This window comes from Chironomus tepperi, unplaced genomic scaffold (assembly GCF_022539635.2).
Source record: "Chironomus tepperi strain 1889 unplaced genomic scaffold, CSIRO-AGI_Ctep_v1 contig_67, whole genome shotgun sequence".
In the NCBI taxonomy this organism is placed as follows: domain Eukaryota; kingdom Metazoa; phylum Arthropoda; class Insecta; order Diptera; family Chironomidae; genus Chironomus; species Chironomus tepperi.
Window position 1 is genome coordinate 182,371 of NW_027226189.1, and position 27,299 is coordinate 209,669.

General features: G+C 31.2%; 8 protein-coding genes across 8 annotated transcripts; 3 read left to right on the plus strand and 5 right to left on the minus strand.

Moving 5' to 3' along the window:
* Nucleotides 1-258: 258 nt before the first annotated feature.
* Nucleotides 259-6,106, minus strand: LOC139100543 (serotriflin-like). Its single transcript, XM_070653165.1, has 8 exons — nucleotides 5,574-6,106; nucleotides 4,362-4,481; nucleotides 2,705-2,841; nucleotides 1,715-1,793; nucleotides 1,576-1,642; nucleotides 1,121-1,321; nucleotides 732-821; nucleotides 259-664 (listed from the first exon to the last, which is right to left on the minus strand). The coding sequence occupies exons 2-8, from the start codon at nucleotides 4,438-4,440 to the stop codon at nucleotides 493-495; spliced, it is 825 nt and encodes a 274-aa protein (XP_070509266.1). The 5' UTR covers nucleotides 4,441-4,481; nucleotides 5,574-6,106; the 3' UTR covers nucleotides 259-492.
* Nucleotides 6,107-6,712: 606 nt separating this feature from the next.
* Dnaaf6 (Dynein axonemal assembly factor 6) lies at nucleotides 6,713-7,307 on the plus strand. The gene has a single exon (XM_070653047.1). It carries the CDS (start codon nucleotides 6,713-6,715, stop codon nucleotides 7,295-7,297), a length of 585 nt encoding a protein of 194 aa, XP_070509148.1. The 3' UTR covers nucleotides 7,298-7,307.
* A 26-nt stretch (nucleotides 7,308-7,333) lies between these two features.
* ATPsynB (ATP synthase subunit b, mitochondrial) lies at nucleotides 7,334-8,800 on the minus strand. The gene is made up of 4 exons (XM_070653090.1): nucleotides 8,663-8,800; nucleotides 8,285-8,408; nucleotides 8,020-8,218; nucleotides 7,334-7,961 (listed from the first exon to the last, which is right to left on the minus strand). The coding sequence occupies exons 1-4, from the start codon at nucleotides 8,691-8,693 to the stop codon at nucleotides 7,596-7,598; spliced, it is 720 nt and encodes a 239-aa protein (XP_070509191.1). The 5' UTR covers nucleotides 8,694-8,800; the 3' UTR covers nucleotides 7,334-7,595.
* Nucleotides 8,801-9,195: 395 nt separating this feature from the next.
* Septin1 (Septin 1) lies at nucleotides 9,196-12,820 on the plus strand. Its single transcript, XM_070653089.1, has 5 exons — nucleotides 9,196-9,414; nucleotides 10,809-11,001; nucleotides 11,064-11,383; nucleotides 11,587-11,891; nucleotides 11,956-12,820. Exons 1-5 carry the CDS (start codon nucleotides 9,397-9,399, stop codon nucleotides 12,209-12,211), a joined length of 1,092 nt encoding a protein of 363 aa, XP_070509190.1. The 5' UTR covers nucleotides 9,196-9,396; the 3' UTR covers nucleotides 12,212-12,820.
* A 29-nt stretch (nucleotides 12,821-12,849) lies between these two features.
* On the minus strand, nucleotides 12,850-15,508 carry mEFG1 (mitochondrial translation elongation factor G 1). Its single transcript, XM_070653088.1, has 5 exons — nucleotides 15,367-15,508; nucleotides 14,993-15,286; nucleotides 13,467-14,930; nucleotides 13,253-13,410; nucleotides 12,850-13,193 (listed from the first exon to the last, which is right to left on the minus strand). The coding sequence occupies exons 1-5, from the start codon at nucleotides 15,436-15,438 to the stop codon at nucleotides 12,926-12,928; spliced, it is 2,256 nt and encodes a 751-aa protein (XP_070509189.1). The 5' UTR covers nucleotides 15,439-15,508; the 3' UTR covers nucleotides 12,850-12,925.
* Nucleotides 15,509-17,120: 1,612 nt separating this feature from the next.
* On the plus strand, nucleotides 17,121-23,436 carry LOC139100457 (piezo-type mechanosensitive ion channel component-like). The gene is made up of 12 exons (XM_070653048.1): nucleotides 17,121-17,851; nucleotides 17,912-18,007; nucleotides 18,062-18,853; nucleotides 18,950-19,047; nucleotides 19,456-20,022; nucleotides 20,077-20,148; nucleotides 20,205-20,343; nucleotides 20,461-21,369; nucleotides 21,432-21,811; nucleotides 21,904-22,697; nucleotides 22,838-23,048; nucleotides 23,181-23,436. The coding sequence occupies exons 1-12, from the start codon at nucleotides 17,141-17,143 to the stop codon at nucleotides 23,434-23,436; spliced, it is 5,025 nt and encodes a 1,674-aa protein (XP_070509149.1). The 5' UTR covers nucleotides 17,121-17,140.
* Nucleotides 23,437-23,454: 18 nt separating this feature from the next.
* Nucleotides 23,455-24,108, minus strand: Dsk (Drosulfakinin). The gene is made up of 2 exons (XM_070653214.1): nucleotides 23,774-24,108; nucleotides 23,455-23,716 (listed from the first exon to the last, which is right to left on the minus strand). The coding sequence occupies exons 1-2, from the start codon at nucleotides 24,049-24,051 to the stop codon at nucleotides 23,650-23,652; spliced, it is 345 nt and encodes a 114-aa protein (XP_070509315.1). The 5' UTR covers nucleotides 24,052-24,108; the 3' UTR covers nucleotides 23,455-23,649.
* Nucleotides 24,109-24,847: 739 nt separating this feature from the next.
* On the minus strand, nucleotides 24,848-26,650 carry LOC139100459 (cilia- and flagella-associated protein 91-like). Its single transcript, XM_070653049.1, has one exon. The coding sequence runs from the start codon at nucleotides 26,648-26,650 to the stop codon at nucleotides 24,848-24,850; it is 1,803 nt and encodes a 600-aa protein (XP_070509150.1).
* Between the last annotated feature and the right edge of the window lie 649 nt (nucleotides 26,651-27,299).

The window sequence follows — 27,299 nt, forward strand, 5'->3', positions numbered from 1 at the left end:
CGATTTGTCAAGATTATATTCAAAATTTCTTCACGCAAGCTCATCATTTTTTAAAATTTATCTTTTTCTCGTGATTTTTAACAAGTCAGCGAGTAAGATTGTTGGATTTAGGATGATTTATGAGCATGTTTTGACTGGCTTTCTTTTTTATTTCCTAAAATAAATTTAAGATTTTAACGGTTTTCTGAAATTTAAATTTTTAACGGCTATCTGAAATTTAAAAGATAACAATTTCTCGGAATAATTTCGAATTTTATTTGGCAGTTAAGCATAGAATTTATACAAATCATAATTAATAAACTACCAAAGCAGTCAGCGAAAGTACAAGAGTCATGAAAAAGTACAAAGTGAATTATTTTTACAATATTTCCTTATGTAACAAATGTTCTTAAAACAGACATCGTTGTTGTTTTTCAATAAGTATTTTAATATCTATGTACATATGGCAGGCAACATAATCTGTCTTAATACTCAACATTTCAATCTTCATTTTCATTCATCGTAAATAAGACGCTTCTGAGAGCAATTGCATGTTGCCAGACAATTTCCTCGTCGTTCAAGTCCCTCTGTCGTATTTGTTCGGCATAACCATCCACTAAACATTTTATAAAGTGTACGGCAATTAGCCCACATATCAGCGGAGTTGCAAGGGTTCAGACACAATCTAAATTAAAATATTCAATTGAGATTAATTCAATTATATGAAAAAAAGAAGACATTAATTCTGTAACCTAATCTTTTTTGAATGACAGGAATGCGAGCATGCTGAACACGGCTTTCCTTTTTTGTATGGAATACCCAATTTCTCAATACGGTTGCCTCTAAAGTATGAAATAAACGACGTTTATTAAGTACATATAAAGGAAATGATGAGAATGAACTTGACTTGTCAATTCCATCATAATATAAATTGCACTATAAATTCTAATCATAGATAAATTGCATAAAAGGTCGGTCGTTCATAAATGACGTCTATTTGCATTTTGAAAATAACGATTAAAAAATATTTGAAAAATAACGGTCAAAAAATATTTGAAAATTAATTTTTAGCAAAATTTGAAAATAACGGTTATAAAATGTCAATGGAGACATAATTTATGAACGACCAACTTAGACTTACATGGGACAGTAATTGCATACGTAATTGTAAAATGGCTTATTTCTAGGTCCACCTCGAGAGCATTTACTCAATCCACATCCAACTTTATGAGTACTCGCCCAAATCATCTGTGTAAAATGTCCAACGACATTCAGATCATTACGATGTGATCCATATGTGAAATTGTGTCGCTCTTCAAACCATGTCCGTAAAGCAAACAACCTAATGTAAAATATGACAGAAACACAGAAAAAAATGAGCCACTGTGTGTGGTTTTTAAAATGCCGCTTAACAAAAAATTCTGTTTAAATCAACAATTTTGTCGCTTTATTGTCTGACTGAAAACTTTGTCAGCATCATCCACTGACGTTTTGCATTTCCGAATACGTTAAAATAAAGTCTCTCGTTTCTTGTCTTGTACAACAGTCAAAAAGTTAAATTATGTCATTGATATTTTATATACATATTGATCTTACCACGGGACTTTATGTGTTGATACAAAGATATTCTGTCCACAGCTCCCATAATTGTTTATCCATCTACCTAAATTAAAATGCAAATTTATTGTAACATCCAGAACAGACGAGAGCGAGATATGCAAAATAATTAAATTACCTTTTGGAGTATCATGTGTTAGTAAATAACACTTGTCGGCCCATCTTTGTGCTGCTTTTGTTGCACCATGATGCCATTTCTATGTATATTAAATACAGATAAATTATATTTTAAAATTCAATGTCACAATGTGTAGGTGGAAAATGCGTACAATTCATTTTATTGCTGCATACCAAATGGTCAAAAGAAAAGTAGTAAATTAACATTACAGACGGGGTACTCGTAACTATTTGTTTGTTTTTAAAAGAATTATGGGAATTAAGAACGTGTACGGTCGTAATAAAATGTTGAGTGGATGGGAAATTATAATAGTCGTAAAATAAACACGATTATTGCGGATCATCATTGATTAAATTGCCATAAAAGATTTAACGACTTTTGAATATTTGAAAATTAACGACTTTTGAAAATTCAAATAAGCTCAAAACCTTGTAAATTCTGGAAAACCATGCAACAGTTTATGAATTTACATAAAAGTTAACGGTTTTTTAAAATTCAAAAGTGAATGGAAACCTTACAACAGGTAAAATTTTTTGAATAATTTTATGACCGTTCCAAAGCAAATTTTACTTCACAAGACATGACAATTCCTAACAGTAAGCCTTGTGGAAGTCGTCTATTCATAAAATATATAGTTCAAGAAACTCTGTAAAGGCAGACTAAACTTCAATTTAATTTTTATAGATTTTTTTAAAGGTCGCTTCAACGTATTCCAATTTCGTATCAATTTTACAGATGCCTGGCAGGTGAAAATTATCCAATTTGCATATATATACGATAGAGTATCCAAAATTGATTCAATTTATAGCTTTTAAATGGATGATATAACTATAGATAAAATATTAGATCACCTAACACTTCTATTCGACGCTTCTTTCCACCCACATCACCAAATTCATGATCGAATTTTAATTGAGGTTTTATATTACTCCATTTAGATGTCTTAAGTAATGTCTTTATCGGTTAATAATATTAGCATTTTTAGCTTACCATTGATAACATATTCGCAGCAGGTGGGACTACTTTGGTACGAAAAAAGTCATGAAGCATCACAATTCTCCGCTGTACTCTCTTATTTCTTGGATTTATATATCGATAATGTAATTTGTCGCCATACAGTCTAGGAACTGAAAATATTATTCTTTTTTTCTCTCTTTTTTCGATTATGTGCAAAATGATATATGCGATTTGGATGTAGACTGGGCAGCACAAAAAAAAAACTCATTTACTCTGGTAGCTGTCAGATATTTTTCAATCACACATTACGACTGGATTTCCGTGTTATAAAATTAATTAACCATATGACTAGTCACACATTATGATATCCATAATATTTATTTTAGATTTTATATTAGGAAATCTAGCAGATCATGCATTCATTTTGGCAATGAGCGGAAGTTTTTGCAATTAAAGTTTGCTTTGGGTGGCATTTAGTCAAATTAAATAGAATTTTCTGTTTTTAACGGCTTTTTCGAATTTGAAAATTAATTACATGAAGTTGGCTGCAATTTTTGAATCTTAAAAAGACGTTAAAATTTTAATTTTATTGAATTTTGTCCCATTCCATTCACACGATAACACGTGTGGTTTGGCATTTTACTTCCCAAATTCAAGGAAAACAAGAAGAACCATTAAAAAAATTTATTAATATTAACAATAAATGACCCAGTACATATTTATGGAAAATGACAAGAGTGAAATTTATTGCAAATCGTAAATTGGAATGAGAAGAATCTTTGTTTCAATCATCTTGATGATATTTTGCAGAGGTGGGCTAACGAACAAGAAGAATCGATTCTCTCTTTTATATTCATAGTCGAAGTCTTTATTTGATGTATCGTCTATGAAAAATTCCTTCACATTGTCGGATTGGCAATAAAAAATCGAAATTTTTTTTTGATTGGATTATTAAGAAATAAGTTTGTTGTTAAATATTTTATTTTTCAGCCATAAATGAATTGTTTTACACGATGATTTAGAGGATTATTAGGATTTTTATTGGAACTAGACTAGTCAATAAAACGTCGGCGTCTACAGACAGGCTCATTTTGGATATTCATTCTGTTTTGGATTTGAAATTGAGAAATTTGATATCTAACGGTCAAAAAGAATTTGAATTTTGAGTTGGGACTTCAAAAGTGAGACTTGAATTTATAACGGTCGAAAAGAATTTGAATTTTAGTTGTTTGCCCCTCTCAATAATTTAAATTTAAAATGGCCGTTACAAATAAAGATTCCAAAAACGTTTTTAAATTGAATTAAACAGCAATTTCTATTCACTAAATCAAGGTGCTCTACCTTAATTCACATCGCCAAGCTGATTTATGCTGAATTCAATCTTAATCTGCAAATTTTCATACAAATTGTTATTAAGCAGGATTAGGTGCTAACTTCCATTTTCGCACCATCAATAATCTGAAGATTATCACTTAAGTGACCAGATAAGACTGACCGTGACTCATATGTTTGCGGATAAAAATGCGCCAAAAAAGTCGTACATTTGTGATGGAGAGACTGCCATTGTCAGTTCATGTTAATGTATGGCAATTCCTCATAATAAATATCTGACAGTGTCTACTAGAGTAAGGAGTAATTTATGACACAATAAATCATTTATTTTTGATATAATAATTGCTTTTATACTTACGCCTATCATATTTCCAACTATTTGAGATTTCTAAACTAAGCAACATCACAACGCATATTATCCACATAAACTTGACCATCTTTGATGTCTATATGCAAAATATTTATTATTCTACTGGGGCTGAGTGGTGAAAAGTAATTAAAAACACAGTGAAAAACGGATAGAAAAGAAAGAAAAAAAAAGTAAAAATTTTAAATCCACAGAAATTTTTATAAACATCATTTTATTTCGGTTAACTGATCTGTTTTTCGTGCCTGACACTCGACATTCCAGATCCAATTAAAATTTGTTAACAAGCACATGATGGTGTCAATGTATCGGAGAGAAATTGAAATATTATTATTTATTCGCAAATGATTAAATTGACCATAAATTCGAGTTTCGGCAAAATAAGAAAAGAAAAACAAAAAAAGAATAATGAATTTTTATATTCAGATGAGATCACCCCGAACTGCACGTGATTAATGTTTTATTTTAATTCACCCTTTAATTGATATTTATTATTATTTTTAATTAATTTTCTTGGACTTTATTGGATTTTGGAGCTGTGATTTAGTCAATCTTTACTTGACTTTAATTTTGATGGTTATTTAAAATCGTGCAGCAATAATGTCTATTAAGTTTGATATCCTTAATATAAAAAAAAATCAGTCAAGACACAATTTTTTAACGGTTTTGTGAAATTTGAATTTTCTTGGAGCAATTTTAAATTCCAACTATTATGTGAATTTTAAAATTTTATTAACATTTAAAATTGATACTTAATTAGTTAGACTAGAATTGGAACTAAACTTATTTTCTGGAGGATTTAAACTTAAAGATGCATTTAATCCAGAAATCAAATTTTCATTCAAGACGCATTTTTTCATGCTTTGTAATACTTCATCCAAGACACAACTTCAGATCAAGTCAATCTGATATTATTTAAACTTTAGAAATACGTTAATTTTATTAATCAAATGTTAAGGATATTGACAATATTTTGCACTTTAAAAGACATTTTTGAGAATTCATGCGTATAAAAATTCATTTGCAGCCCGGGGATGAACTCATATCTTATGCTCATAGAAGAATTCAAATAAAAATTTCTCATTCAAGATAAAAATTGAACATGATTAAGACTTCTATTTTCGTTAGACAATATATTAATCTTATATATGACGGAATAATATTTTTACAATTTTGTGGGCTGAATGAATGATAACAACTCACCTATAAACATGTGATTTAAAAGACACTAAGAAAAGGAATTTTTTTTTTAATTTTAATTTAATGTCGTTGATCTGCTAACATACTATATGTTATTCATTTAATAATCTTTTTATCACCCACAAAAAAAAAAAAATAAAAGATGAAGGTGAAATTTTTCTCACATGAATCTTCTTCCACTTTAATAAATTTAGACTAGAAATTCACTCTTTCAACTAATGTATTATTTAATCTTCATTTGTCGTCCACAAAAATTCGTAGTGTATTTATTATTTCTTATTTATTCTCTCTTTTTTTTTCTTTCTTCACTTTATCTGCTTGCTAAGTAAATAAGCAGCAACTTTAAAATTGTCGATAATACCAGATGAGCATTTCCATCCACTTATGTTTCATTAATTATGCATTAAAATTTTTTTTACACTTTTATTTTTCTATTTCACAATTGAAATGATTCTTATGCAATTTTTATGTGGTCAATAAAATCAGTCTAAATGGGAAAATAATCTCGTCCTATCAAATTTCTTTTTGTACTTTTCAACTCAACGACTCTTATAGAACTGATCAATTTTATGTGAGATATTTCTGCTAAATGAAAATCGCAAAGGCGCGCACGAGAGAGAATGGGAAGCTTCGGAGAGTTATTGGACATTTGTGGCTGTAGCGCAGACTTATTATCATAAAATTGTAATAACATTTGTTGGCTATCAACTGTTTTTACTTATTTGGAGTTTTAACGAGTTTTTAATATTTGAATTTTAGTCAAGACACAATTTTAATTCAGTGGATTTTTCGAATTTGATTTTTCAACTATTTTTCAAAATTCAAATTTACCGGTTTTGTAAAATTTTAATTTTTAAGCGAAGACACATTTCTTAAAATTTTTGAATAAATTTTGTAACGAAAGATTCTCAATATTCAACCATTAAGAGCCAAAATAAGCACTAGCTCCACAAAATACTCGCTAACATGTATCAAGTGAGATTCACGCGAGAACATTTTAATGAAAAATAAACGAAATTATCTCATGCTTGAGGGGTTGAATTGTATCGCGCTCACAACATTTTAATTTTTCGATGTTATAGCAACCATAGAATTTATTTACATAGCATAAATTGATCAATTTTTCTAGCATTTGACACATTATGGACTACAATTCAGTTACTCTCTTAAAAAAACTATTTGATAAATGTCAAGAAAATGGTGACGAAAGCTCATCAGACTCCGAAAATGAGAGAGAACAAGCTTTTGGTCCCGGAGATATAAAGCAACCAAAAAAGAGTCAAATTGTTAAAACCTTGGATAATCCATTGCTGAAAAAGGTCAATGTTGACAATACAATTAAATCAATGGACGATTTGGAGAAACAACAGATGAATGATGAGGAATTATTGGATACGCGTAAGCACCCTGAATATAAAATAACTTACAAGCAAGCAGTTACGACTGAAGATATATATCTACAAATGGGATTAAAAACGCCAGCAACAGCCAGCTGTGAAGACATGATTGTTGAGGTCAGAATTCCCGACGAAACTGTTGGAATCGATCAAATGGATCTGACTGTTGAGGAAGACAAAATTGAACTAAAAACTCCAATTTACCGTCTTAAACTCATGCTGCCACACAAAGTAAATCCACAAAAGGGACGTGCTGAATACGACTCAACCAGTAAAATTCTCAAACTTACAGTCAAAATGAATCGTGAATATGATTTTGTAAATTTTTAATTGACATACATACTTGGGAAATAATAAAAATAGTAATTTTTTGATGACTTGTGATTTATTGTTTCTTGAAATTTCTTGGAAATCATTCTTCATCAATTTAAATCTACTAACATTTTTTCGGTATCTTCTTCTTTATGCATGGATCACTTTTTCGCGCTGTAGGAAATTGAGAAGCAATTTAATATACAATTTAGTCGTTAATTCTTTTCAGAGACAAATTTTTTAACTTTTTTTTTTCACTATTTAATCGAAGGATATTTTAAAGATGGAATCGTAGTCGTCGGAAGATTGACGAAGTTTACTTACGAGCAGCTAATGAGCCCAAATCAGCAATGCATTTGTTAAGTGTCTGTGCTTCTTGATCTGGTGTGATTGATTTAAGAACATTGTTGACGATCCATGTGACCATATGTTTCTGAGAAATACGACGATCAATGTTTTGACGCTCAACTTGGTAATCTAAACGTTTCTTGACTTCTTGGAAAACAGTCATTGCTCGTTCACGATAAGCAGCTTCGAGTTGCAAGGCAACATTTTCTTTCTTGGCATCCATCAACATAAGTTGACCTTCTGCTCTCCATTGTTCCTTCTTTTCGGCTTCAACGGCATCGGCTTTTGCCTTCAATTCGTCTAAGCGGCCTTGGTTCCACTCTTGTTCATAGGCCTAATTGAATCTTCAAATTATTAATAAACTCTTGATTTTAAATAATTTTGTGACTTACATCAACTTCCTTGTCAAGAGCCTTTCCCATTCCTGGACCGAACTTCTTGGCTGCGAAAACTACAGCAATAAGGATTGAAAGTCCAGTGTAGTATTCGTGTTCCATAACATAAATTTCCTTAGAGAATAAATAGGTTGATAAACCGGCTAAAAAGACATAAGGTCCTGTGACACCTGTTTTTGGATAGAAGAATCGGAACCTAAAATAGAATCGATATTTTTTTTCATTACAAAACTATGTCAATCTTTTGTCATTCAAATATTACCATTCATCAGGAATGAATCCCATACGAACTTTGCCTGGATGTTCAAGACGGACTGGTCTCTCTGAAAGTGATGAGCTTCCAGTAGATGTTCCGCGAGCCAAGGCAACTACTGACGTCCTTTGGGCTATACATAATACATAGAAAAGAAGTGATAATTTAGATTAATTAATTCATATCATTGAGATGTATCGTAAATCAAGTGACATTCAGTATTTTATATCTAGTATTATGATGTAGATCATTTTTAATTCGATTTTTTATGTTATGCAATATGTTGGTTAGTATGAAAAAATTATTATTTTCGTGTAATTTTAACACTTTTTCGCCTGATTTTCATGTCTGGATGTTTAGAAACTTATAAAGATTAATTATATTTACCTGCAGACAACAAAGCCGCGCGAGAAAGCATTTTCAATCGATGATTTTTATTAATTTAATCGTAAAATAATTTATCGCGACTAAATTTCTTGGCTGTCTGAGGGGTTTCGACTTTTTCTACGAGTGTACGGTTTTCGATGAAACATTTGAGGGGTTTTCAGATTTTATTGAGCTGTACCATGTTTTTTGGAGACATTGAGCATTTAGTATTCACTTTGGGTTTGTAAGTATTAGTTTTGTAAATTTATTTACATGATTTATGCTGAAAGTAATAGCTGGACTAATTTTATGAGCTGGAAAATTCATGTCATTCTTTAAACCATACAACAGTTTTGTAATTTAAAAATGAAAAAGCCGGTAAAATTTGAATAAAATTCTTTCGTTAATTTCAGAAATTTCTCTTACCTGTTATGGCATAAAAAAATTAAAAATTTGTTAAATAAATTAAATGCGCTTCTAAAACAAAGTAAGTAGGTGTATCCACAAGTGTCATACTTGCCTTTCCGAGAGGATTAAACAGTCAGTACCGAATCTTTTTTATAATAAGTAAGAAGTCTTAGTGTATTTTATGTTTTCCGTCGATATTAACATTATTTTGACAATACTAAGCATAAAAATATATTATTAAGTGTGAAAGTGCTTTTAATTAACAAATTTTATCATTTTTAATCGTATCGATAAATAAATAGCTTGTAATTAAGCATCTCTAAGAGAACTCTTTGGATTACAATTAAATGTCTTCAGAAAAGCAAGTAAGTAATCTAAGTAAACATTTTTTTATGACCCTAAATGTTTATGTGATGCACACATCATTACATGAAAAAAGCTATAAAATTATCTTAAAATAATTACTTCTTTCCTGACTTACTTGCGGCTTATTTATCGATGTTTTATCATACATCCAGTTCGCAAAAAAAGTAAAATATCTTTAAATACTTTCAAGTATGAATAATACTTATGAGGAATTAATATCTGTTTCATTAGACGTAGAATGCTTGAGATTGAGGAATCTGGCATGAAAGTAGTCAATAATAATGAAAATATTTCGACATAAGCAACAGAATAATTTGCATAAAAATACGCTATATTATTACAACAAATAGCTGCTTTATGGTATGGTTTACATTTTTCGGTGCATGAAAAAATTTACTTGCGTGAGTAGAAATTGACACCATTTAATTTATGTGTACAGAGACTTCCTAAGAATGAAATAAAAGAAGCTAAGCAATGAAATTTTTGTCATACATACAGACACATATTCCAAAAATATAAAAAAAATATTAGAGCATTATAAACAAAAAGTGCAGTTTATGAGACCATGTATAGATTTGAGATTGTACATGTACATATATGCTTTTCTCAGGAGAACGTCTTCTTTCCGTTTTGTTTTTCATTATTGTGTTCGATGAACAATAAAATGTTATTCATTTGCATAAGTATTTAACACAAAATACACATGATTCATAGATTAGGGCGTTCGGCAGCTGACATTTTCCCGGAACTGAGTCTGCATTTTTTTAATTAAAAATTTATTGATTTTACAAAAACGGCAAAAATTTGAATTAATTGCAGACTCAAACCTTAATTTGTCTAAAGTGTCCAGAACATTTCAAAATCCGATAAATTTGAAAAATTCTATCAAAGATTCAAACCTCACATCAAATGTGTCCAGGATATTTAAAATAAAAATGACCGTTAAAAAATTAAAATTTCAACGTTCCGTAAATTCCCGACGTCATTTTCCCGAGCATTCTAAAGAATTCAGTGAATACGCTACTCACATAATCCCGATCTCAAAGTATAATTCATTAGCTCATATTCAACACATTTATGCCATGCCGATATTGTGTATTCTTATTGAAATTTCATGAAACTTATTTATTTTTTATTCAGAGTGCATTTGCGAGCATTCAGCTCCTCCATTCGATACAATTTCTTTTTAATTTTTTTAATTTAAGACATGAAACAAATTGTTTTGATTAATTCCTTTGCGCTCCATATTCGACATGATTGCCTGTGTGTTAATAAATAACATTTTTAATGTCTCGAAAAAGGCTATTAAAATTTTAATACGCGCATATAAAATATTTGATAAGAATCAATCAAACTTGATGGATGTGATTAATGATCTCATTTTTATTAAAAGTTTTCAGCAATGGACACATCGGGCTATGTAGGATTCGCAAATCTTCCAAATCAAGTGCATCGAAAATCGGTCAAGAAAGGCTTTGAATTCACTCTTATGATTGTCGGTGAGTCTGGACTCGGTAAATCGACACTTGTGAATTCACTTTTCTTAACTGATTTATATCCAGAACGTGTTGTACCAGATGCTGTTCGTAAGTTGCTCTCATCAACCGCAAATTTTCTATTTTTGTAATTTAATTAAAATTTCTTACAGAACGAACAAAGCAATCATTGAAATTGGATGCATCGACTGTTGAGATTGAAGAAAGAGGTGTCAAACTTCGCCTTACTGTTGTAGACGTTCCTGGATTTGGTGATGCCATAGATAACTCAAATAGTTTCAATAATATTTTGGAGTATATCGATGAACAATACGAGAGATATTTGAGAGATGAAAGTGGCTTAAATCGTAGAAATATTGTAGACAATCGCGTTCATTGTTGCTTTTATTTCATTTCACCATTCGGACATGGACTCAAGCCTTTAGATATTGAATTCATGAAAAAATTACACCAAAAAGTCAACATTGTTCCAGTAAGTATTTTAAGTGGAATTTGCTGTATTTTTAAATGTCAGTCACTCGACTTGTTAAGTTCAGATTATTGATGATTCATTGTGATTTAATTAAGAGCTGATAATTCAAAGATTTATTGATGAATAATGATTTGGTTTATGTCTCGACTAAGACAGTTAATTTTTGAATTTTTAATAACCGTTAAATTTTGAATAAATTTTAGGTCATAGCTAAAAGTGATGTTTTAACAAAGAAGGAAGTACACCGTTTAAAGACAAGAATTCTCGAAGAAATCAAAGAAAATGGAATTAAAATTTATCCACTGCCAGATTGTGATTCCGATGAAGATGAGGATTATAAGGAACAAGTAAGACAATTAAAAGAAGCCGTCCCATTTGCTGTTTGTGGATCGACAACACTACTTGAAGTGAAAGGCAAGAAAGTTCGCGGAAGATTATATCCATGGGGCGTCGTTGAAGTCGAAAATCCAGAGCATTGTGATTTTATTAAGCTACGAACTATGTTGATGTAAGTTGATTAATTTATGACCTGCAAAACTTTATTTTCTAATTTTCGCAATTGCATATTTCAGTACACATATGCAAGACTTGCAAGAGGTAACACAGGAAGTTCATTATGAAAATTATCGTTCAGAGCGCTTGGCAAAAGCATCGCGCAATGCAAATGGCAAGATGGCTAATGGAAATGGACATCTTGCAAAGGAGGAAGTCTTTGAAGACGAAACTTCCGAAAAGGATCGAATTTTGAAGGAGAAGGAAGCAGAATTGAAACGAATGCAGGAAATGTTGGCACAAATGCAAGCTAAAATACAAGCACAGCAAAATTAGGCATGAAAGCATATATTTATGAAACATAATCTCATCGAATATTTTAATGCAAAGAATATATTTTAGACATTTTATCTACATTAAGTTCATTTTATCTCTCTATGATTATGCTCGGGGTCGTTTGAAAGTTTCGTAATGTCATTATAAGTATTTTTGACACTTCAGAAATCAAAACGGTCAAAAATTATTTGAAAATTAACGGCCTAAAATTATTTGAAAAATAACCGTTTCCAAAATTTAAAAAATAACGGTCACAAAGCTTGAAGCTTTACGGAATTCATGAATGACCTCATATCTGCTTAAAATTTTAATCCATATTCTCATCATTTTAAAGCAATTTGTATGTAGTTCGTATGAACCTTTTACTTTTAAACGTTAATTTTAATTAATTCTATGTTTTCGTGCCAATATGTTTTTTAAATACGCGCAAATTTATGCAAATTCCTATGATTTTAAACGAAAAATTATTTTTATACATAAATATATTGGATATAGAAATGTACTTATGATGATTTCTATACAATTTACAGAGCATATTGCTAGCTTATAAGTCAAAAATAAAAGATTTTAGGAATTCAAAGCATGCTAATTATATTTTTTCACTTCATAAAAAGGCGTAAATAAAAATGACAAAAATATCATATTTAAAAAATAAATTTAAATAATTTAAATCGTTTATTATATCCTTTAATATATTAACCTATATTGTTGATCTTAATTTTTTCGCTTCTTCTTCTCCTTTTCGTCGGGAAGCATACCTTGTGATCGTTGATATTCTTCGACTAATTTATTTTGTAATTCAGGCATACACGGTGAGTATCTACTGTATTCCATACTGAACTCTCCCTTTCCTTGTGTTGATGATCTGATTTCTCCTACATAACCGAACATGTCATTAAGAGGAACTTCTGCATAAATTGTGGTCCAGCCTTCTGCTCCGTCAGATCCGGTAATAATTCCGTGACGTTTGTTCAACTGTCCCCTATAATATTATTTATTTAATTAGTTTACTATAAATTAACCATAAGATTTGTTAATTACATCACAGCTCCTTGAAATTCATCAGGACATGTTACTTCAACTGCCATAATTGGTTCAAGAATCTGCCAACCGCCGTTTTCGAAAACCTCTTTGATAGCTCCACAAGCAGCCAAGTTGAAGGCTAACTCACTAGAATCGACAATATGATGAGCACCATCCTAAAAAAATTCAATATTTTATTGATGTCCAATTTTGAAAATTCGTTAAAGCTTACCTGTAATCTAAACTTAAGACCCGACAATTTGTGTCCAGACAACAATCCCTTTTCTGCCATTTTTCTGAAACCCTTTTCAACACCAGGAATAAATTGCTTTGGTACATTTGTTCCGACTGTTTCATCAACAAATTCAAGTAATGTATTTTGATGTGGAGGAAGTGGTTCTAAAACTCCTGTAACTCGGGCAAATTGACCAGAACCGCCGGATTGTTTCTTATGAAGATAATCGAATTGACATGGTGCAACTAAAGTTTCACGGAAGGCTACTTTTGGTTTTCCAAGCACTACAGGACAATTATATTCGCGTTCCATTCTTTGAGCATAAATCTCTAAATGTAATTCACCCATTCCAGATACTAATGTCTCCTTTACATCTGGATCAAACTCAAAATGGAATGTTGGATCTTCTTTTGTGAATCTTGCAATTGCCTTTGCGAAATTGTCACGATCTTTGGTATTTGCTGGATGAATAGCCATTGAAACAACTGGATCTGGTACGAAAATAGATTCCATTGAGATATTTGATTTAGGATCTGTTACAAAAGTGTCTCCACTAGCACAATCAACGCCAAAAAGTGCGAAAATGTCACCAGCATAGACTTCATTGACATCTTCCATATTATTCGAATGAAGTCGTACCAAACGTGATAATCTGATCTTTTTGCCAGTTCTTGCATTGAAAATATTGTCACCTTTCTTAATCATTCCTTGATAACATCTCATGTAAGTTAATTGACCAAATCGTCCAGCTTCTAATTTGAATGCTAAACCTAAGAATGGTGATTTGCCGTCACGAGCTGGATTTAATTGAATCTTTTCTGTCTCTTGTCCTTCTCGTTCAATTAATCCCAAATTTTCAACTTCACCTGGATTTGGTAAATAATCAATAACTCCATCGAGTAATGGCTGTACTCCCTTATTTTTCAATGCAGTACCAACAAAGACTGGTGTAAACTTTCGTTTCAAGCATGATCGTCTAATTGCTGCCTTAAGATCATCAATTGTTGGAGTCTTTTCTTCTAAAAATAAGTCACCTAATATCTCATCAGCATTTGATACATGTTCAATTAATTCCTGTCTTCTTTCTGATGCCTCAGTTCTCATATCCTGTGGAATTTCATCAATTATTACGTTATTTCCGTAATTTCCTTCAAAGAACATTGCTCTTTCATTGACGAGATCGATTATTCCTTTACAATTACTCTCTAATCCAATTGGTAATTGTACGAAAGCAGCATTATGATTCAGTTTAGATCTCAATTGTGTAAGTACTCTTGTTGGATTTGATCCCATTCGATCAAGTTTGTTAATAAATGCTAGACATGGAACATTATAACGTTTCATTTGACGATTTACTGTCAATGTTTGACTCTGAACTCCTCCGACAGCACAAAGAACCAAAACGGCACCGTCCAATACTCTTAATGATCGTTCTACTTCTACTGTGAAATCTACGTGACCCTGAAATTATTAATTTCATTAATTAGTATAAGTTAAAACAGTTAAAATTACAGGAAATATACCGGTGTATCAATGATATTGATATTATAGCCTTTCCATACTGTATATGTAGCAGCTGACTGAATTGTAATACCTCTTTGTCTTTCAAGTTCCATAGAATCCATAGTAGCTCCAACATTATCCTTTCCTTTAACTTCATGCATTTCAGCAATTCTTCCAGTATAATATAAAATTCTCTCTGTTAATGTAGTCTTTCCGGAATCAATATGAGCCGATATACCAATATTTCTTATCCGATCTATCGGTGCATGTGTTGCATACTTGTTATCTTGTGAATAACATCTCGCAAAATTATACTAGAATAAATAATTTTTTATGAAAAATTATGCAACTTATTTCAGTTTTCGTAAACATTTCGATTTTATGCTATTCATACCTGTGCTCTTAGTCCAAAATCATTGGCAAATTTCAAGCAAGTCCTTGATCGAAGAATATTGAGCAGTGTCATTGTGATATCTTATGTCTTTAATTCAATTTTCCTTAATTACAATTCTCTGTCTATAACCTGTCTTTCATTAGGGGAGTGAAGCTATGCGATGAAAAAATCAAGGAGTAAGAATCTTTTGTTTACATTCATTTATTCAATGTTTATGCTGATTTATGTATGAATTATATTTAAAAATTTAATTTTTATTCATTGCAATTTGCTACACGTGCCGGTTATCATGTGTTAAACCCCAATTTTTGAAGAAATACCAAAACTTTGAAAATTTCTCCTCCTTGTATCTATTTCCCCTCAATTTCAAATTTTCAAAAAATCCGTTAATTTTTTAGTCAGTTAAAAAATTAAAAATTTTAGCATGCTTAGAAAAAATAATTAATTGAAATGCAAAATGAACTCGTTTAACAGTTCAAGTTATAGAATATTGTTACCAGTGCTCATTTGTGCATGTAAGTATAGCGGTTAATTGTTATCATGCTGTAATTTAATCGAAAAATTCATTTTAGGTATTAATTTCAGACCAGTCATTGGATTATCATTAATTTATTTAATATTTTTCTTCTTGACACCTTACATTCCACTGAAGAAAAGTCAAGCAACCAATAGGATTGTCTATTTAAGCTGTTTAATTGCTGTTTCAACAGTTTCTCTTGTCATTCAACTGTCTTTTCAATTGAAAAATGTGCGAGAGTCACTGGATCTTCCTAAAATCATCAGTCAGGATGTTCTTGGAATCATTAACTTTAACAAATCGAGGTATGAGTTCTTAAACTGTTATTCGAATTACTTATAAAAATTTATTAATTACAGCATTTGGGACATTTGTTTGTCGATCATTCCTGATCTCGTCATCCTTTTAAGCACATCACTTATCCTTGGACTAAGCAAACGTATTGGAAATAAGAATGAAACGAAACAGAATTTAGACAACGTTAAAGTACAGAATGCAGCCACAGATATAACTTCCACAAATTATGGCTTGATTAATCAAATATTATCCATGATTAGCATTGTCACATTGTGTTTTTGTGGTGCAGTTTGTGTCTCAGCTATAAATTTGATTTATTTTGTGACATTTTTGACATCAATCATGCATATGGCTTCAAACCACGATCTAGAAAAGAAATTTTCAATTATTTTAAGGATAATATCATGGATTTTGATGCTGCAAATAGTTACTATAATTTTATATCAAGTCGATTATTTCCAAATAATCTTGCCAAGTGAAAGCATTGTTGCTAGACTTCTTGGACTTTATGAAATATTCACAGTAACTGATCATGGGATATTGTTCAACAAGAAATTAAACTGGGACTTTCTTTTACATCCAATGGCTCTTATGATTTCTTATTTGATCATTGCAAATATATCGAGATTGATGATGGTAAGGAAGTGAAATTTACATTAAGTACATCCCTAAATAAGCATAATTTTACAGATTATAAAGCTAGAAAAGTTACAGAAGAGGTACAGCGCTGAAAGGAGATTGTCATCAATTGCAAAAATTCCTTCATTGTTCAAAAGCTTTATTTTCCGACATGCTTACATTATTGCCATAATAAGCATGGTGATATGGAGTATTTCCTATCATTCGTGGCTTGGATTTGTGTTTCTGCTTATTTCTAACGTGACATTTGTACTGTCAAATCAACGAACTAAGTTAATCAAGATATCTATGCTGATCTCAACGTATGCATGTTTGCTTATTATGCTGAACTATCTTTATGGACTAAATGTTACTGGTGCTGAACTTCCTTACAACATTGAAGGTGCCAATATTGAACAAATAGGAATAATCAAGTATAAGAATTATCCAGGAATTCATCTGATCTTTAAATCAATTTTGGCAATTCCTTTTTGGATTATTATGAGGCAGAAATACGATCCAATTACTTCAAATATTTATATGACGGCTGATGTTAAGGAGAACAGAATGACTAATTTGGTTTTAAAGCCATTGAGTAAAATTATGTCATTCAGCTTGATGTGGATCATCATGCTGTTACTATTTATTCATGCTGCCTACGAGAAAAGTCAAATGACAGTTTTTAGAATAGCCAAGATGGTGCTGTTCTTTGTTTTTGTGCTGATTTTTCAACTGTCAATCAAATTATGGAAGAACATAATGTACACTTATTGGATTGTGTTGATTTTCTTCACAAAATTTGTCCTAATTGTTACATACATCTATCAATTTGATGGATTTTTGGAACTGCCATATTACAATGCCATTGGACTTCAAAAATACGTCACATCAGAGCTATTCATTAAATTAATGTCATTAAGCAGTATAACAATTTTGAGTGGAATTCAAGTCAACTACTTTCATGCTAAATTTTTGAAGTATTTTGATAGCTGTGGAATTGCAAAAGCTAAGGAAAGCAAGGGTAAGGAGGATAAAACGCACTACATAGTCAAAGTAAGTCAAATTTCTTACAACTGTTGATCGTTAAATTTCTAAAGTAATGTCTCTTTTTAGAAAATTAAGGAGCTGCTTGAAAGCTCACTCCTGTTCTGTGAGATTCATTTTATGAAATTCGTGTACTTTGGAATCTTTTTAAAAGCATGCTGTCCAGTAAGTAATTCATTTAATTAATTTTAACATGTCTGAAATATTAAATCTTTTTAGATTCAAATAGTCAACGTGACCATCATGATGATCTTAAGTATTGGTGCCATGTTCAGATCAGAGAAATTGAGAAAAATATTTTTGATTACTGTTTCATTCATATCAATGCTGTTTGTTGTTGGAATGATGTTATATGATCTAGCAACGTACTTCTTTCCTGAAGCCATTGTACAAAGCGATCAGTGTTTGATTGATGATAATCTGGATGTGAAATTTGTGTTGAAAGAGTTCATAGAATGGTTTAATGTTGATCCAAACAATACATTTTACCAGAAAATATGCTTTTATTTTATAATCATCGTTGTGTTGACCATACATTGTGGATTAAAATTCAGACAAGAATGCAATCGAAAAAAGGAGTCACTCCCAATTGAAGTACCAAAGACAATATTCAGATCTGACAATACTGACGTCACATATTTTATTAAATTTTTCATCGATTATGGATATCAAAATTTTGGAGTGGAACTGACCATGTTAACGTTTTTAATCCTCATGTTTTCAAGATTAGACTTTATATCCGTTTTTTATGTGCCATTTTTTGTTGTCTTGACATTCCTAAAACGACGACAACTCAAGATATTTTGGATAATTACGACATTCTTTGTGTCATTTTCTGTAGTCCTGCAATCAATGATTATTGGGTTCTTCGTACTATTCAAAAAATGTCATGGTTTTCAATCGAGAATGGAAAGTACAATCTCACCAACTTCTAAAACATTGAAGAATTTACACGAGAATCCTTGGATATTGACATATGATTTTGGATTGCTGATTGTTCTTGGCTGTCAGGTAAGTTTCATCTAAAACCATACAAATTCTGAATATAATTAGGATTTTGTATAGTTTCCTAACATAATTTAAAAATATAATTTCTTTTTTCAACAGTTTTCTGTGTTTTCTACACCGAAGAATCTCAAAATATCCAATTTATTTGAGTATGATGGAACTGATTTATTTAATTCTGTAAAGGACTTACTGAAAAAGTTAATTTTTAAGTGCCATTTGTGGATAATGCTTTCTTCAATGTTTTTTATTGGAACTATAAATTCTCGAATTTTTGCTTTGGGATATATCACGGCATCTTTCATCTTCTTTTGGCAAGGAGCTGATTTTTATTCAAAGCCATTAAAAACAATTAAGAAATGGTGGAATATGTTGTTGATCTATAATGTTTGCGTGATGTTAACTCGATATGGAGTAAAAGTCTTTGGATGTCTGTTGAGAGATGAAATTCCGTCAAATGTTTGCTGGATTTTGAAGCTTCTTGACTTTCCGTGCGTTATGACTGATGATAGAGAAACATTTTGCAATAATATTTTGAGTCAAACAATCTACATCTCAGACGTTGTCCTATTCTTCCTTATCATATTTCAAAGACGGATTTTTTCAAGCGTTTACTTTTATGATACAGTCTATGACACATACATTACCAATTTATTGGCTGCACGAGGAGCTCAGATCATGGAAGAAATACGTATTCAAGAAATTACAACAGCAATTGAGGAAGAAAACAAAACTTTAGAAGTAATTAAGAAAAAAATGGAAGTAATCACACAATTGGCAACCGAGAAAAATATCAGAGATGGAAACATCAAAAGACATGACATTGCAGTGAGAAATGGCGATTATTACATGTTTGAGGAAGATTTTCTTGAAGAAGTGGAATTTATGGACAGAAAATTGCCGCAAAAATCACTAGTACTTTATTTTGAGAACGAAGAAAATTCCAAGAAAGTGAGCATCGAAACTGAAAATACCACTGAAAAGCCGAAGGAAGTTGTAGAAAATCTCCTCAATAAATCAAGAAATCTTACTTCAAAGCTATCAAAATATGTGCTAAGCATAACCTACAAATTACACAAGCTTTCAAGAAAGCACACATTGATAGTTAAAGCTTTGGAAGAAGAACGAAAGTTTTTGAAGGAAACTTTGGCCAGAAATTCTTCACGTGACATGATGTAAGTATATTGTTAAATAAATATTCCTTTTTATCTTAATTAACATTTTTATAGATATAACACACTTAGCAACACTGCTGAAAGATCAAGACACACATATGTGCTGAAGAAAATTGATGAAAAATTGTAAGTCTTTATTTTTGTGCCTTAAGAGAAATTTGACGTCCTTAATTCATTATTAGCTGGAAAAACTCAAATGTCAGGCTCTATGGAGTCGTAAAGCCAGAAGATGTGACTGTGAAGGAATCCTTGTGTGAGCTTTTATACATAACACTCACACATACAGACTTGTTGATCTACATGCTAATTTTGATTAATCAGGTAGCTATGATTTTATTTGAGCTTTATGAAAACCATACAACAGATTTATTGACTCAACTGTTGATGCAACAGTTGCTTGAAAGCTTTCTTAAATAAATATTAATATTTTAATTTCAGTGCTTTTATGCCAACATTCTGTCATTAACCATGCCACTTTTAATATTTTTCTGGGCAACACTGACATTCCCACGTCCCAAAAAGACATTTTGGATCATTTTAATTGCGTATACACAGTCAATAATTTTATTAAAGTGTGTATCGCAATTTAACATAATTTGGTGGGATACGAAGCATTATCTTGTTCAATTGCTGGGAATTGACAATCGAAATCATTTTGTGTTCTTCGATTTACTTTTGCTGCTTGCACTTTTCATCCATCGAAGTGTACAGAAAATGTTTGGAATATGGAAGACTGATGAAAATGAGTTCTTAGCTGGATCATATGAATTAGACATGAGAAATGCCAAAACAAATAATTTAATCAAGCTTATTCAGAAAGATAAGAAGGAAGCTAAGAGAGTTATTAGCGATGAGATTAAGAATGAAGTAGATGGAAGTACGAATAAGTTGTTAGATGAGTCTAGTTCCAAAATAGTCATGAAAGTTGAGGTGCGTGATGCCGAACAGAATCAAAAAAGTACTTTAAAGGAAGTGATCAAGAGTAAAAAGGAAATTTTAAAGGCAAATGAAGACATTTTCAATGATAATTTAGGAAAATTGTCAATAATGATAACACAAGGAGATTCAACTATTAAGCTCTATCCAATAGATCCAGCAGACACGAAGAAAAATTTCAAAATTAATGAATTAGTGATGGTCGAGCATGAACTTGTAGATCCAGTCCATTTCTATTCATCCGTTATTGTGTTGTCATTCAAGCAGTACTTTTCATTGCTAATAGATTTTATCAAATTTTTAGTACCAAAACATCACATCCCACGAAAATCTGTTGACGTCTACACATTTTGTTTTTTATGCGACTTTATGAATTTCTTTGTGCTGCTTTTTGGATTCAGTAAATTTGCGGTAGGTTGTTGTTGGCATTTGAGAAATAATAAAAATTATCTCATCGATTATTTCGTCTGCAGATTCAATCGACAGACGATTCAAAGAGCATACTAAATTACTTTGAAGAAAACAAAGTTCCGACGTCTTTACTCTTCTTAATCATAATGCAATTTATTGTAATAATAATTGACAGAATGCTATATTTACGTAAAAACATGCTCGGAAAAGTCATTTTCCACTACATCACGATCATCACCATTCATAGCTGGATGTTTTTCATCTTGCCTGTCAAAACAAATCGAAAATTTAATGCAACATCTCCGCCCATTCTGTTTTACATCATTAAATTTATTTATTTTCTTCTTTCTGCTTATCAAATTCGATGTGGATATCCGGCGAGAGTTTTGGGAAATTTTCTTATGCGGAAATTCAATTTGCTTCATTCAATTGGATTTAAAATGTTAGAGATAACCGTTAAAAATTTTTTTAAATTTTTCTCCATTATTTTTCAAATATTTTTTGACCGTTAATTTATTATTTTATTTTTTCAAGATTTATGGCGATTCCTTTCTTATTTGAATTAAGAACATTGATTGACTGGACATTTACATCGACATCATTGAGCTTCTCTGAATGGATGAAAGTAGAGACGATTTTCGCACAAGTATTTCAAGTTAAATGCATAAGAGAATTCGCAAAGAAATCAAAGCGTGGCGAGAAGAAGTCATTGGTCGTCAAAATTATCTTAGGCGGTGGACTAACTGCATTAATTATTGGAATAATTTGGTTTCCTTTGCTGTTATTTGCATATAGTCCATCACTTGGGCAAAGTAATGTTCCTAGAACTGTCACGTTGACACTTAGGATAGGAACATATGAGCCGATTTATAAAATTGACGTCCGAGCTGAACAAATTATTAAATTTAATGAGTCTGACTGGAACAAATTGAAAAGTTTATATGGCAAGAATCAAATGGCAACGACATTTTTAAATGATTTTGATGAAAATGACATTATGCTGGTCCAAACGAGTGTGAGTGCTTCTGGATTGTGGCAAATTTCACCTCCAAATTTAAAGAATATGATTGATGACTTGAAATATAATAGATCTGTAGCAATAACTGCAAGATATAAAATTAATGATCTCGGCTATTTAAAGGACAAAGAAGCATTACAAAAGTTCCAATATACCATATCAAGCACAGAGGAAAGAGAGCTTTTAATTGACATACTTGAAGGAAAATCCACAAATACGTTAGTTATACCAAAGCTTTTACCTAAATACATTCACGTAAGCAGCTCTGGAAAAGCTTCTGTCGTAGAACAACTTGCAAGTAAATCAGATCGTAAGTAAACAACTTTAATTGCGCAACAACTTGATTACTGTGCAATAAACACAGGAAGGCGTTATTATCGTCACACATTTTGTACTATTAGGATAGATCATGATCCTATAAATGTCTACTTTTGTAACTAATTTTTTTAGAAAAACATGATGGTATGAGAGATATTGAAATCAGCATGCAATCTGATGAATTGGGATTTAGCTGGTGGAAAGTTCAAGAAAATTGCTTGGATGATGATTGCAAGGATTTACTTTGGCACATTCCACATCATGACTGTTATAAATATTTGAATGTATATCTTTTTACTGACAAGCTATTCCCGTCGGAAATCAGCAGTTGGGCAGCAAAAGGGTGAGTTTTCACTCCTTTAATTTATTTTAGCCTTGACACATTTTTGATCGTTATTTTAATACATATTGAAATTTCAAAATTTTCTTGACGGTTATTTTTGGAATAACTTATTGCCGGTTTATTTCATTCCAGATTACTTGGTTTCTACATAACAGTAGTCTTCTTTTTCTCAAGAATCTTGCGGTCAGCACTCATAAATTCAGGAACAGTGAATATGATTGTTGAGGAACTTCCAAGTCCTGATAAAATACTCAATTTATGTAGAAACATTTACATGGTCAGAGAAGCTAAGCAGTATTCATTAGAGGAAGATCTAGTCGCTAAATTATTTTTCTTATATCGTTCACCTGAAACTCTTATAAAATGGACAAAATATAAGCAATCTTAATTAAATAAAATATATAAATTATTCCTGTTAATTTGCAATTCACATAGTCTAATTTTATTTTAATACAAAGATAATTTCAAAGTCAGCCAAAATGGATAATAAAGAGAAAGTCGGTTTTGTGTAAAAGTCACCAAAATGAACAACTTATCAGCCATTCATTGTTCAATATGATGAGGTGGATAGTTCTTGAGATCATTAATTAGTTTGTTTGATTTATCGTCCGAATCTCATGTGACCGTAGTCATCGAATCCGTCTTCGCCAACACCACGCTTTCCAAATCTAAATTATTAGATATAATATTAGTAAGGCACAAGATCCAATAATATCAAAACTCACCTCATATGTCCATAATCATCGAATCTCTTTTCCATATCATTTATCACATCATCAAATTCAACATCATTTTGAAAATCTTTCTTATAAAATGATAATGGTTTAAGTCTGCGTACTGGATATGCTCTCATTTGCCATAATGGACGTTTCTGTAATTCATTCGGTGCAGGTGCTGTTTGTTCTGATGATGATGCTAATTTTGCATGAGCACCACTGATTAAAAATGAATAAGCCAACAAAAATGTGAAGGATGTAATGACTGTTAAACTTAAATATCCCATGTTTAATGAATTCTTTTGTCTGTATTATCCTTAACTGTTCTATTTCACTTGCTTGCTGTTATCAGACTGATTTAATGTATGGTGATGCACGCCGTTTTATATTTTTATTTTCACTTGTATTGATTGTGATTGTGATGTCATAACTGAATCTGCCTTTTTTAATATTCATAGTGCATTATGGAAGCTATTAGAGGAAGGAGCAACAGATGTCAATATTGATTACTATTTACTTGATCTCGCGCGATTTTTCTTCGTCGGAATTGTTGTTTCTTTTTCGATTTTTGTGCAAATTCATGAAATATTTTAATAGACAAATTGAACTGAAAATATTAAAAATGTAGCGGTTAAAAAATTATTTGAATTGTTTAGTCAAGACACATTTTAGCACAGGTTTTAGCACTAAATTACATTTTTAGTGGTGAATTTTCAAAAACATTCTGAACGTTATAAATTTTTTTAAGTTAAATAATTCAAATTTCAAGTGACCGTTAAAATTTTAAAAAATTAGTTTCATTACATTTATTCAATTATATTGGAATTAATGATTCATACCTGTTTATTTCCATCAGAATTTTCTCGTTATTACTTGAAAATGATGAATCAAAGTACCACCCCCAATGACGTAATCAATTTGTCGAATACACACAAAAATTTCAAAACAATTCACAAAGTTTACTAAATATGAATACTAGATCTCTAGTCTAATTGTCTGACATTTCCCACTACAGATTGCATTCCTTATCAGATCGTCAATTGCTTACGCTTCAATTTTAAAATAAGTTTATTGAATCATTTATTAATCTGTTGAAAAACATTTGTCAATGAAACAATTAAACGCATCATAACTTCCAAACAAAGCTATTAAATGCTCATTACTGCCATCAGACTTTGCTTCAATATGGGGTATCAAGATTTCCTTTATAAATTTCTCGATTTTTGCCTTGTTAGTGATATTTTTATTACATGCATCAGCACTAACTTCTGTGGCTTTTTTCATTATAAATTCTATCGCTTCCTTTTCGGATATATCTTCAATTACCAATGGAATGACCATTTCAATAACTTCAGCTATTAAATCTTTGTAAAAAATTTCAGTTTTACGTTCAGTCAGTTCCTCTCTCAGTTTATTGAGTTTTTGTTTTAAAGCTTCAATTTGTGCTAATTCCTCTCGTTGCACTCTCTGCTCATTGGCTTCTTTAAGAATCTTACGATTTATTGTATCTTGTGCAATTAGAAGAGCTTGTTGTAATACTTCTGTGATTGCATTTTGAAGATCAACATTCATTTCTGGATCTTCTGATGGTTTTTCATCGTTTGATATTTCTGGAGGATTTAGCATTTGGATGTCATTTTCGGCTAGATCCTTGCTGCAGCATGAATCACTTTGGGTTTGAACTTCATCTTCAAATGGCATGAAATTCTCACCGTCGAATAGTTCTGTGACGCATCTTATTGGATATAATCTTCGGATTTTGTGAATTTCCCTTAGATTGTCCTTCATGCCTGACTTAAGTGATTTTTGGATGACTATTCCCTTGATCGTCTTTTGGATTAAAATGTGATCTAATGGGATTTCTTCTTGATCTCCACCGCATTCATATACCATGTCAACTGGATTGGTCACTAGACATCTTGGACGACTGAATTGATGTTCTAAATTCTTGTCAAATTCTCGATTGTGCTGCTTTATTTCTTCGTATAGATTATCTCTTATTTTCTCCTTATTCATGCAATGTCTGACTACCTTGACTTTTTGTTTTGGTATCCATAATGCATCTCTGTTATCGTTTAAGTCAATTTTATGATCTTTTGGACATTCATAGTCAACCTTGTGATCTTTTGGACAATCATAAAGATTCAATTGCCCCAAATCAATTGACTTTGATGATTTTAGGATATTTGATTTTTGATACTTAATTTTGTTGCTGTTGTTGATTCGTGACAACTGCCTTAATTTCCGTTCATTCCTGGCTTCCATTTTAGCTCGTTCCCTAATACCCATTTCGGAAGCACTTTTATAGACATTTAGGAGCTTTTCTCTACATTTTTGGCTTGCAACTACTTCTCTTTGATTCATCTCATTAAGAACGTATTCGAATCTTTCCTCCTGAATCTCATGCAGTTCCTTTTCACGTAACAATTGCTCTCGAATCTCAAAAACTTTCATCTGCTTCACTTTTTCATCTAGACTCATTGGCAGTTGTCTCAAATTGTCTTCCCATTTTCTTCTAATTGTATCTCTTTCAATCTTTTCAATATCTCTCAGGTCTGGTTCCTCGTTGCATTCAACATAAACGATTTCTGGAAGTTTTGTTTCCCCGGTTCTCAATTTTGGCTGGGGTAAATAAGGTTCTGTCTGCATTTCCGCCTCTCGATAGTTCGTTTGTGAAATTTTGTTCTTTTTGGTTATTATTGGAAGTGGACGTTTAGGCTCAAAACGATAAATATTCTCATCAACTTCAACATTTGATGGCATTGAAAATAAATTGTAATTTACAGACTTCTTGCTGACAATTTTAGGGTAGCAATCATTGGAATCATAAGGCAATCCATTTCTCTGTGGAAAATAAAATTTATTCCTTCGAACTTCCGAGAACATGCTGTAGAAACATGGAAGTATATGCACAGGTGCTGTCTCATGAATCGATTTGCAGTTTAAATAGTGAATTTTTCCTTGATTACTGATGAAATTTGGGTCATACAAGTGATCGAATGCACGCGTTGAAGATTCATGATGACTTTTGTATGTATACATTGCTGCTAATCTGCTGTGATAAGAATTGTATTATAATAAAGACTGATTTAAGAAAAATTCGTTATTCAACTGGTAAAAAATATTCAAATTCAAAAATTTAGGGGCGGCCTACTCTGTTTATGATTTCAGTACATCTGTTTTTCCCCTGTTTGATTTTTTTCAAAACAAAAACAAAGTACAATTTATTCAATTTTTCTTAATTAGCGCAAGATTTCACAATCTTAGCTAGTTCTATTTCATTCTATAGAAAGAACCTCATTCAAAATTAATGAAATTAAGCTATGGATAATCAGGTAAATTGTGAAATAATTGTTTACAAAAATATTACACAAAAATTCAACAAATATTTAATTAACATCATTAATTCCAGCCAATGACTGATGAAGCATTAATAGATTTAATCGATATTGAGTGGCGCAACGATAAACTTCCAAATGAAGATATTTTGTTGCCATTAGATAAATTACCAGATCCAGAAGATTGTGAACATCAG

Bases quoted from the DNA above. Each gene is read 5' to 3' on its own strand.
- LOC139100459 (XM_070653049.1), bottom strand. From the start codon at position 26,650: ATGTTCTCGGAAGTTCGAAGGAATAAATTTTATTTTCCACAGAGAAAT.
- LOC139100457 (XM_070653048.1), top strand. From the start codon at position 17,141: ATGCTGAACTATCTTTATGGACTAAATGTTACTGGTGCTGAACTTCCT. The intron at 18,854-18,949 runs GTAAGTTTCATC...TTTTTTCAACAG, and splicing joins TGATTGTTCTTGGCTGTCAG to TTTTCTGTGTTTTCTACACC. The intron at 21,812-21,903 runs GTTAGAGATAAC...TATTTTTTCAAG, and splicing joins CATTCAATTGGATTTAAAAT to ATTTATGGCGATTCCTTTCT.
- LOC139100543 (XM_070653165.1), bottom strand. From the start codon at position 4,440: ATGGTCAAGTTTATGTGGATAATATGCGTTGTGATGTTGCTTAGTTTA. The intron at 2,842-4,361 runs GTAAGTATAAAA...TAATATTTTCAG, and splicing joins TAGTTGGAAATATGATAGGC to TTCCTAGACTGTATGGCGAC. The intron at 1,643-1,714 runs GTAATTTAATTA...ATTTTAATTTAG, and splicing joins AACACATGATACTCCAAAAG to GTAGATGGATAAACAATTAT.
- Dsk (XM_070653214.1), bottom strand. From the start codon at position 24,051: ATGGGATATTTAAGTTTAACAGTCATTACATCCTTCACATTTTTGTTG. The intron at 23,717-23,773 runs GTGAGTTTTGAT...CTAATAATTTAG, and splicing joins GATGATTATGGACATATGAG to ATTTGGAAAGCGTGGTGTTG.
- Dnaaf6 (XM_070653047.1), top strand. From the start codon at position 6,713: ATGGACTACAATTCAGTTACTCTCTTAAAAAAACTATTTGATAAATGT.
- ATPsynB (XM_070653090.1), bottom strand. From the start codon at position 8,693: ATGCTTTCTCGCGCGGCTTTGTTGTCTGCAG. The intron at 8,409-8,662 runs GTAAATATAATT...TATTATGTATAG, and splicing joins CGCGGCTTTGTTGTCTGCAG to CCCAAAGGACGTCAGTAGTT. The intron at 8,219-8,284 runs GTAATATTTGAA...ATTCTATTTTAG, and splicing joins GGATTCATTCCTGATGAATG to GTTCCGATTCTTCTATCCAA.
- mEFG1 (XM_070653088.1), bottom strand. From the start codon at position 15,438: ATGACACTGCTCAATATTCTTCGATCAAGGACTTGCTTGAAATTTGCC. The intron at 14,931-14,992 runs GTATATTTCCTG...TAATAATTTCAG, and splicing joins TCAATATCATTGATACACCG to GGTCACGTAGATTTCACAGT. The intron at 13,194-13,252 runs GTAATTAACAAA...ATAATATTATAG, and splicing joins GAATTTCAAGGAGCTGTGAT to GGGACAGTTGAACAAACGTC.
- Septin1 (XM_070653089.1), top strand. The intron at 11,002-11,063 runs GTAAGTTGCTCT...AATTTCTTACAG, and splicing joins TGTTGTACCAGATGCTGTTC to AACGAACAAAGCAATCATTG. The intron at 11,384-11,586 runs GTAAGTATTTTA...AATAAATTTTAG, and splicing joins AAAAAGTCAACATTGTTCCA to GTCATAGCTAAAAGTGATGT.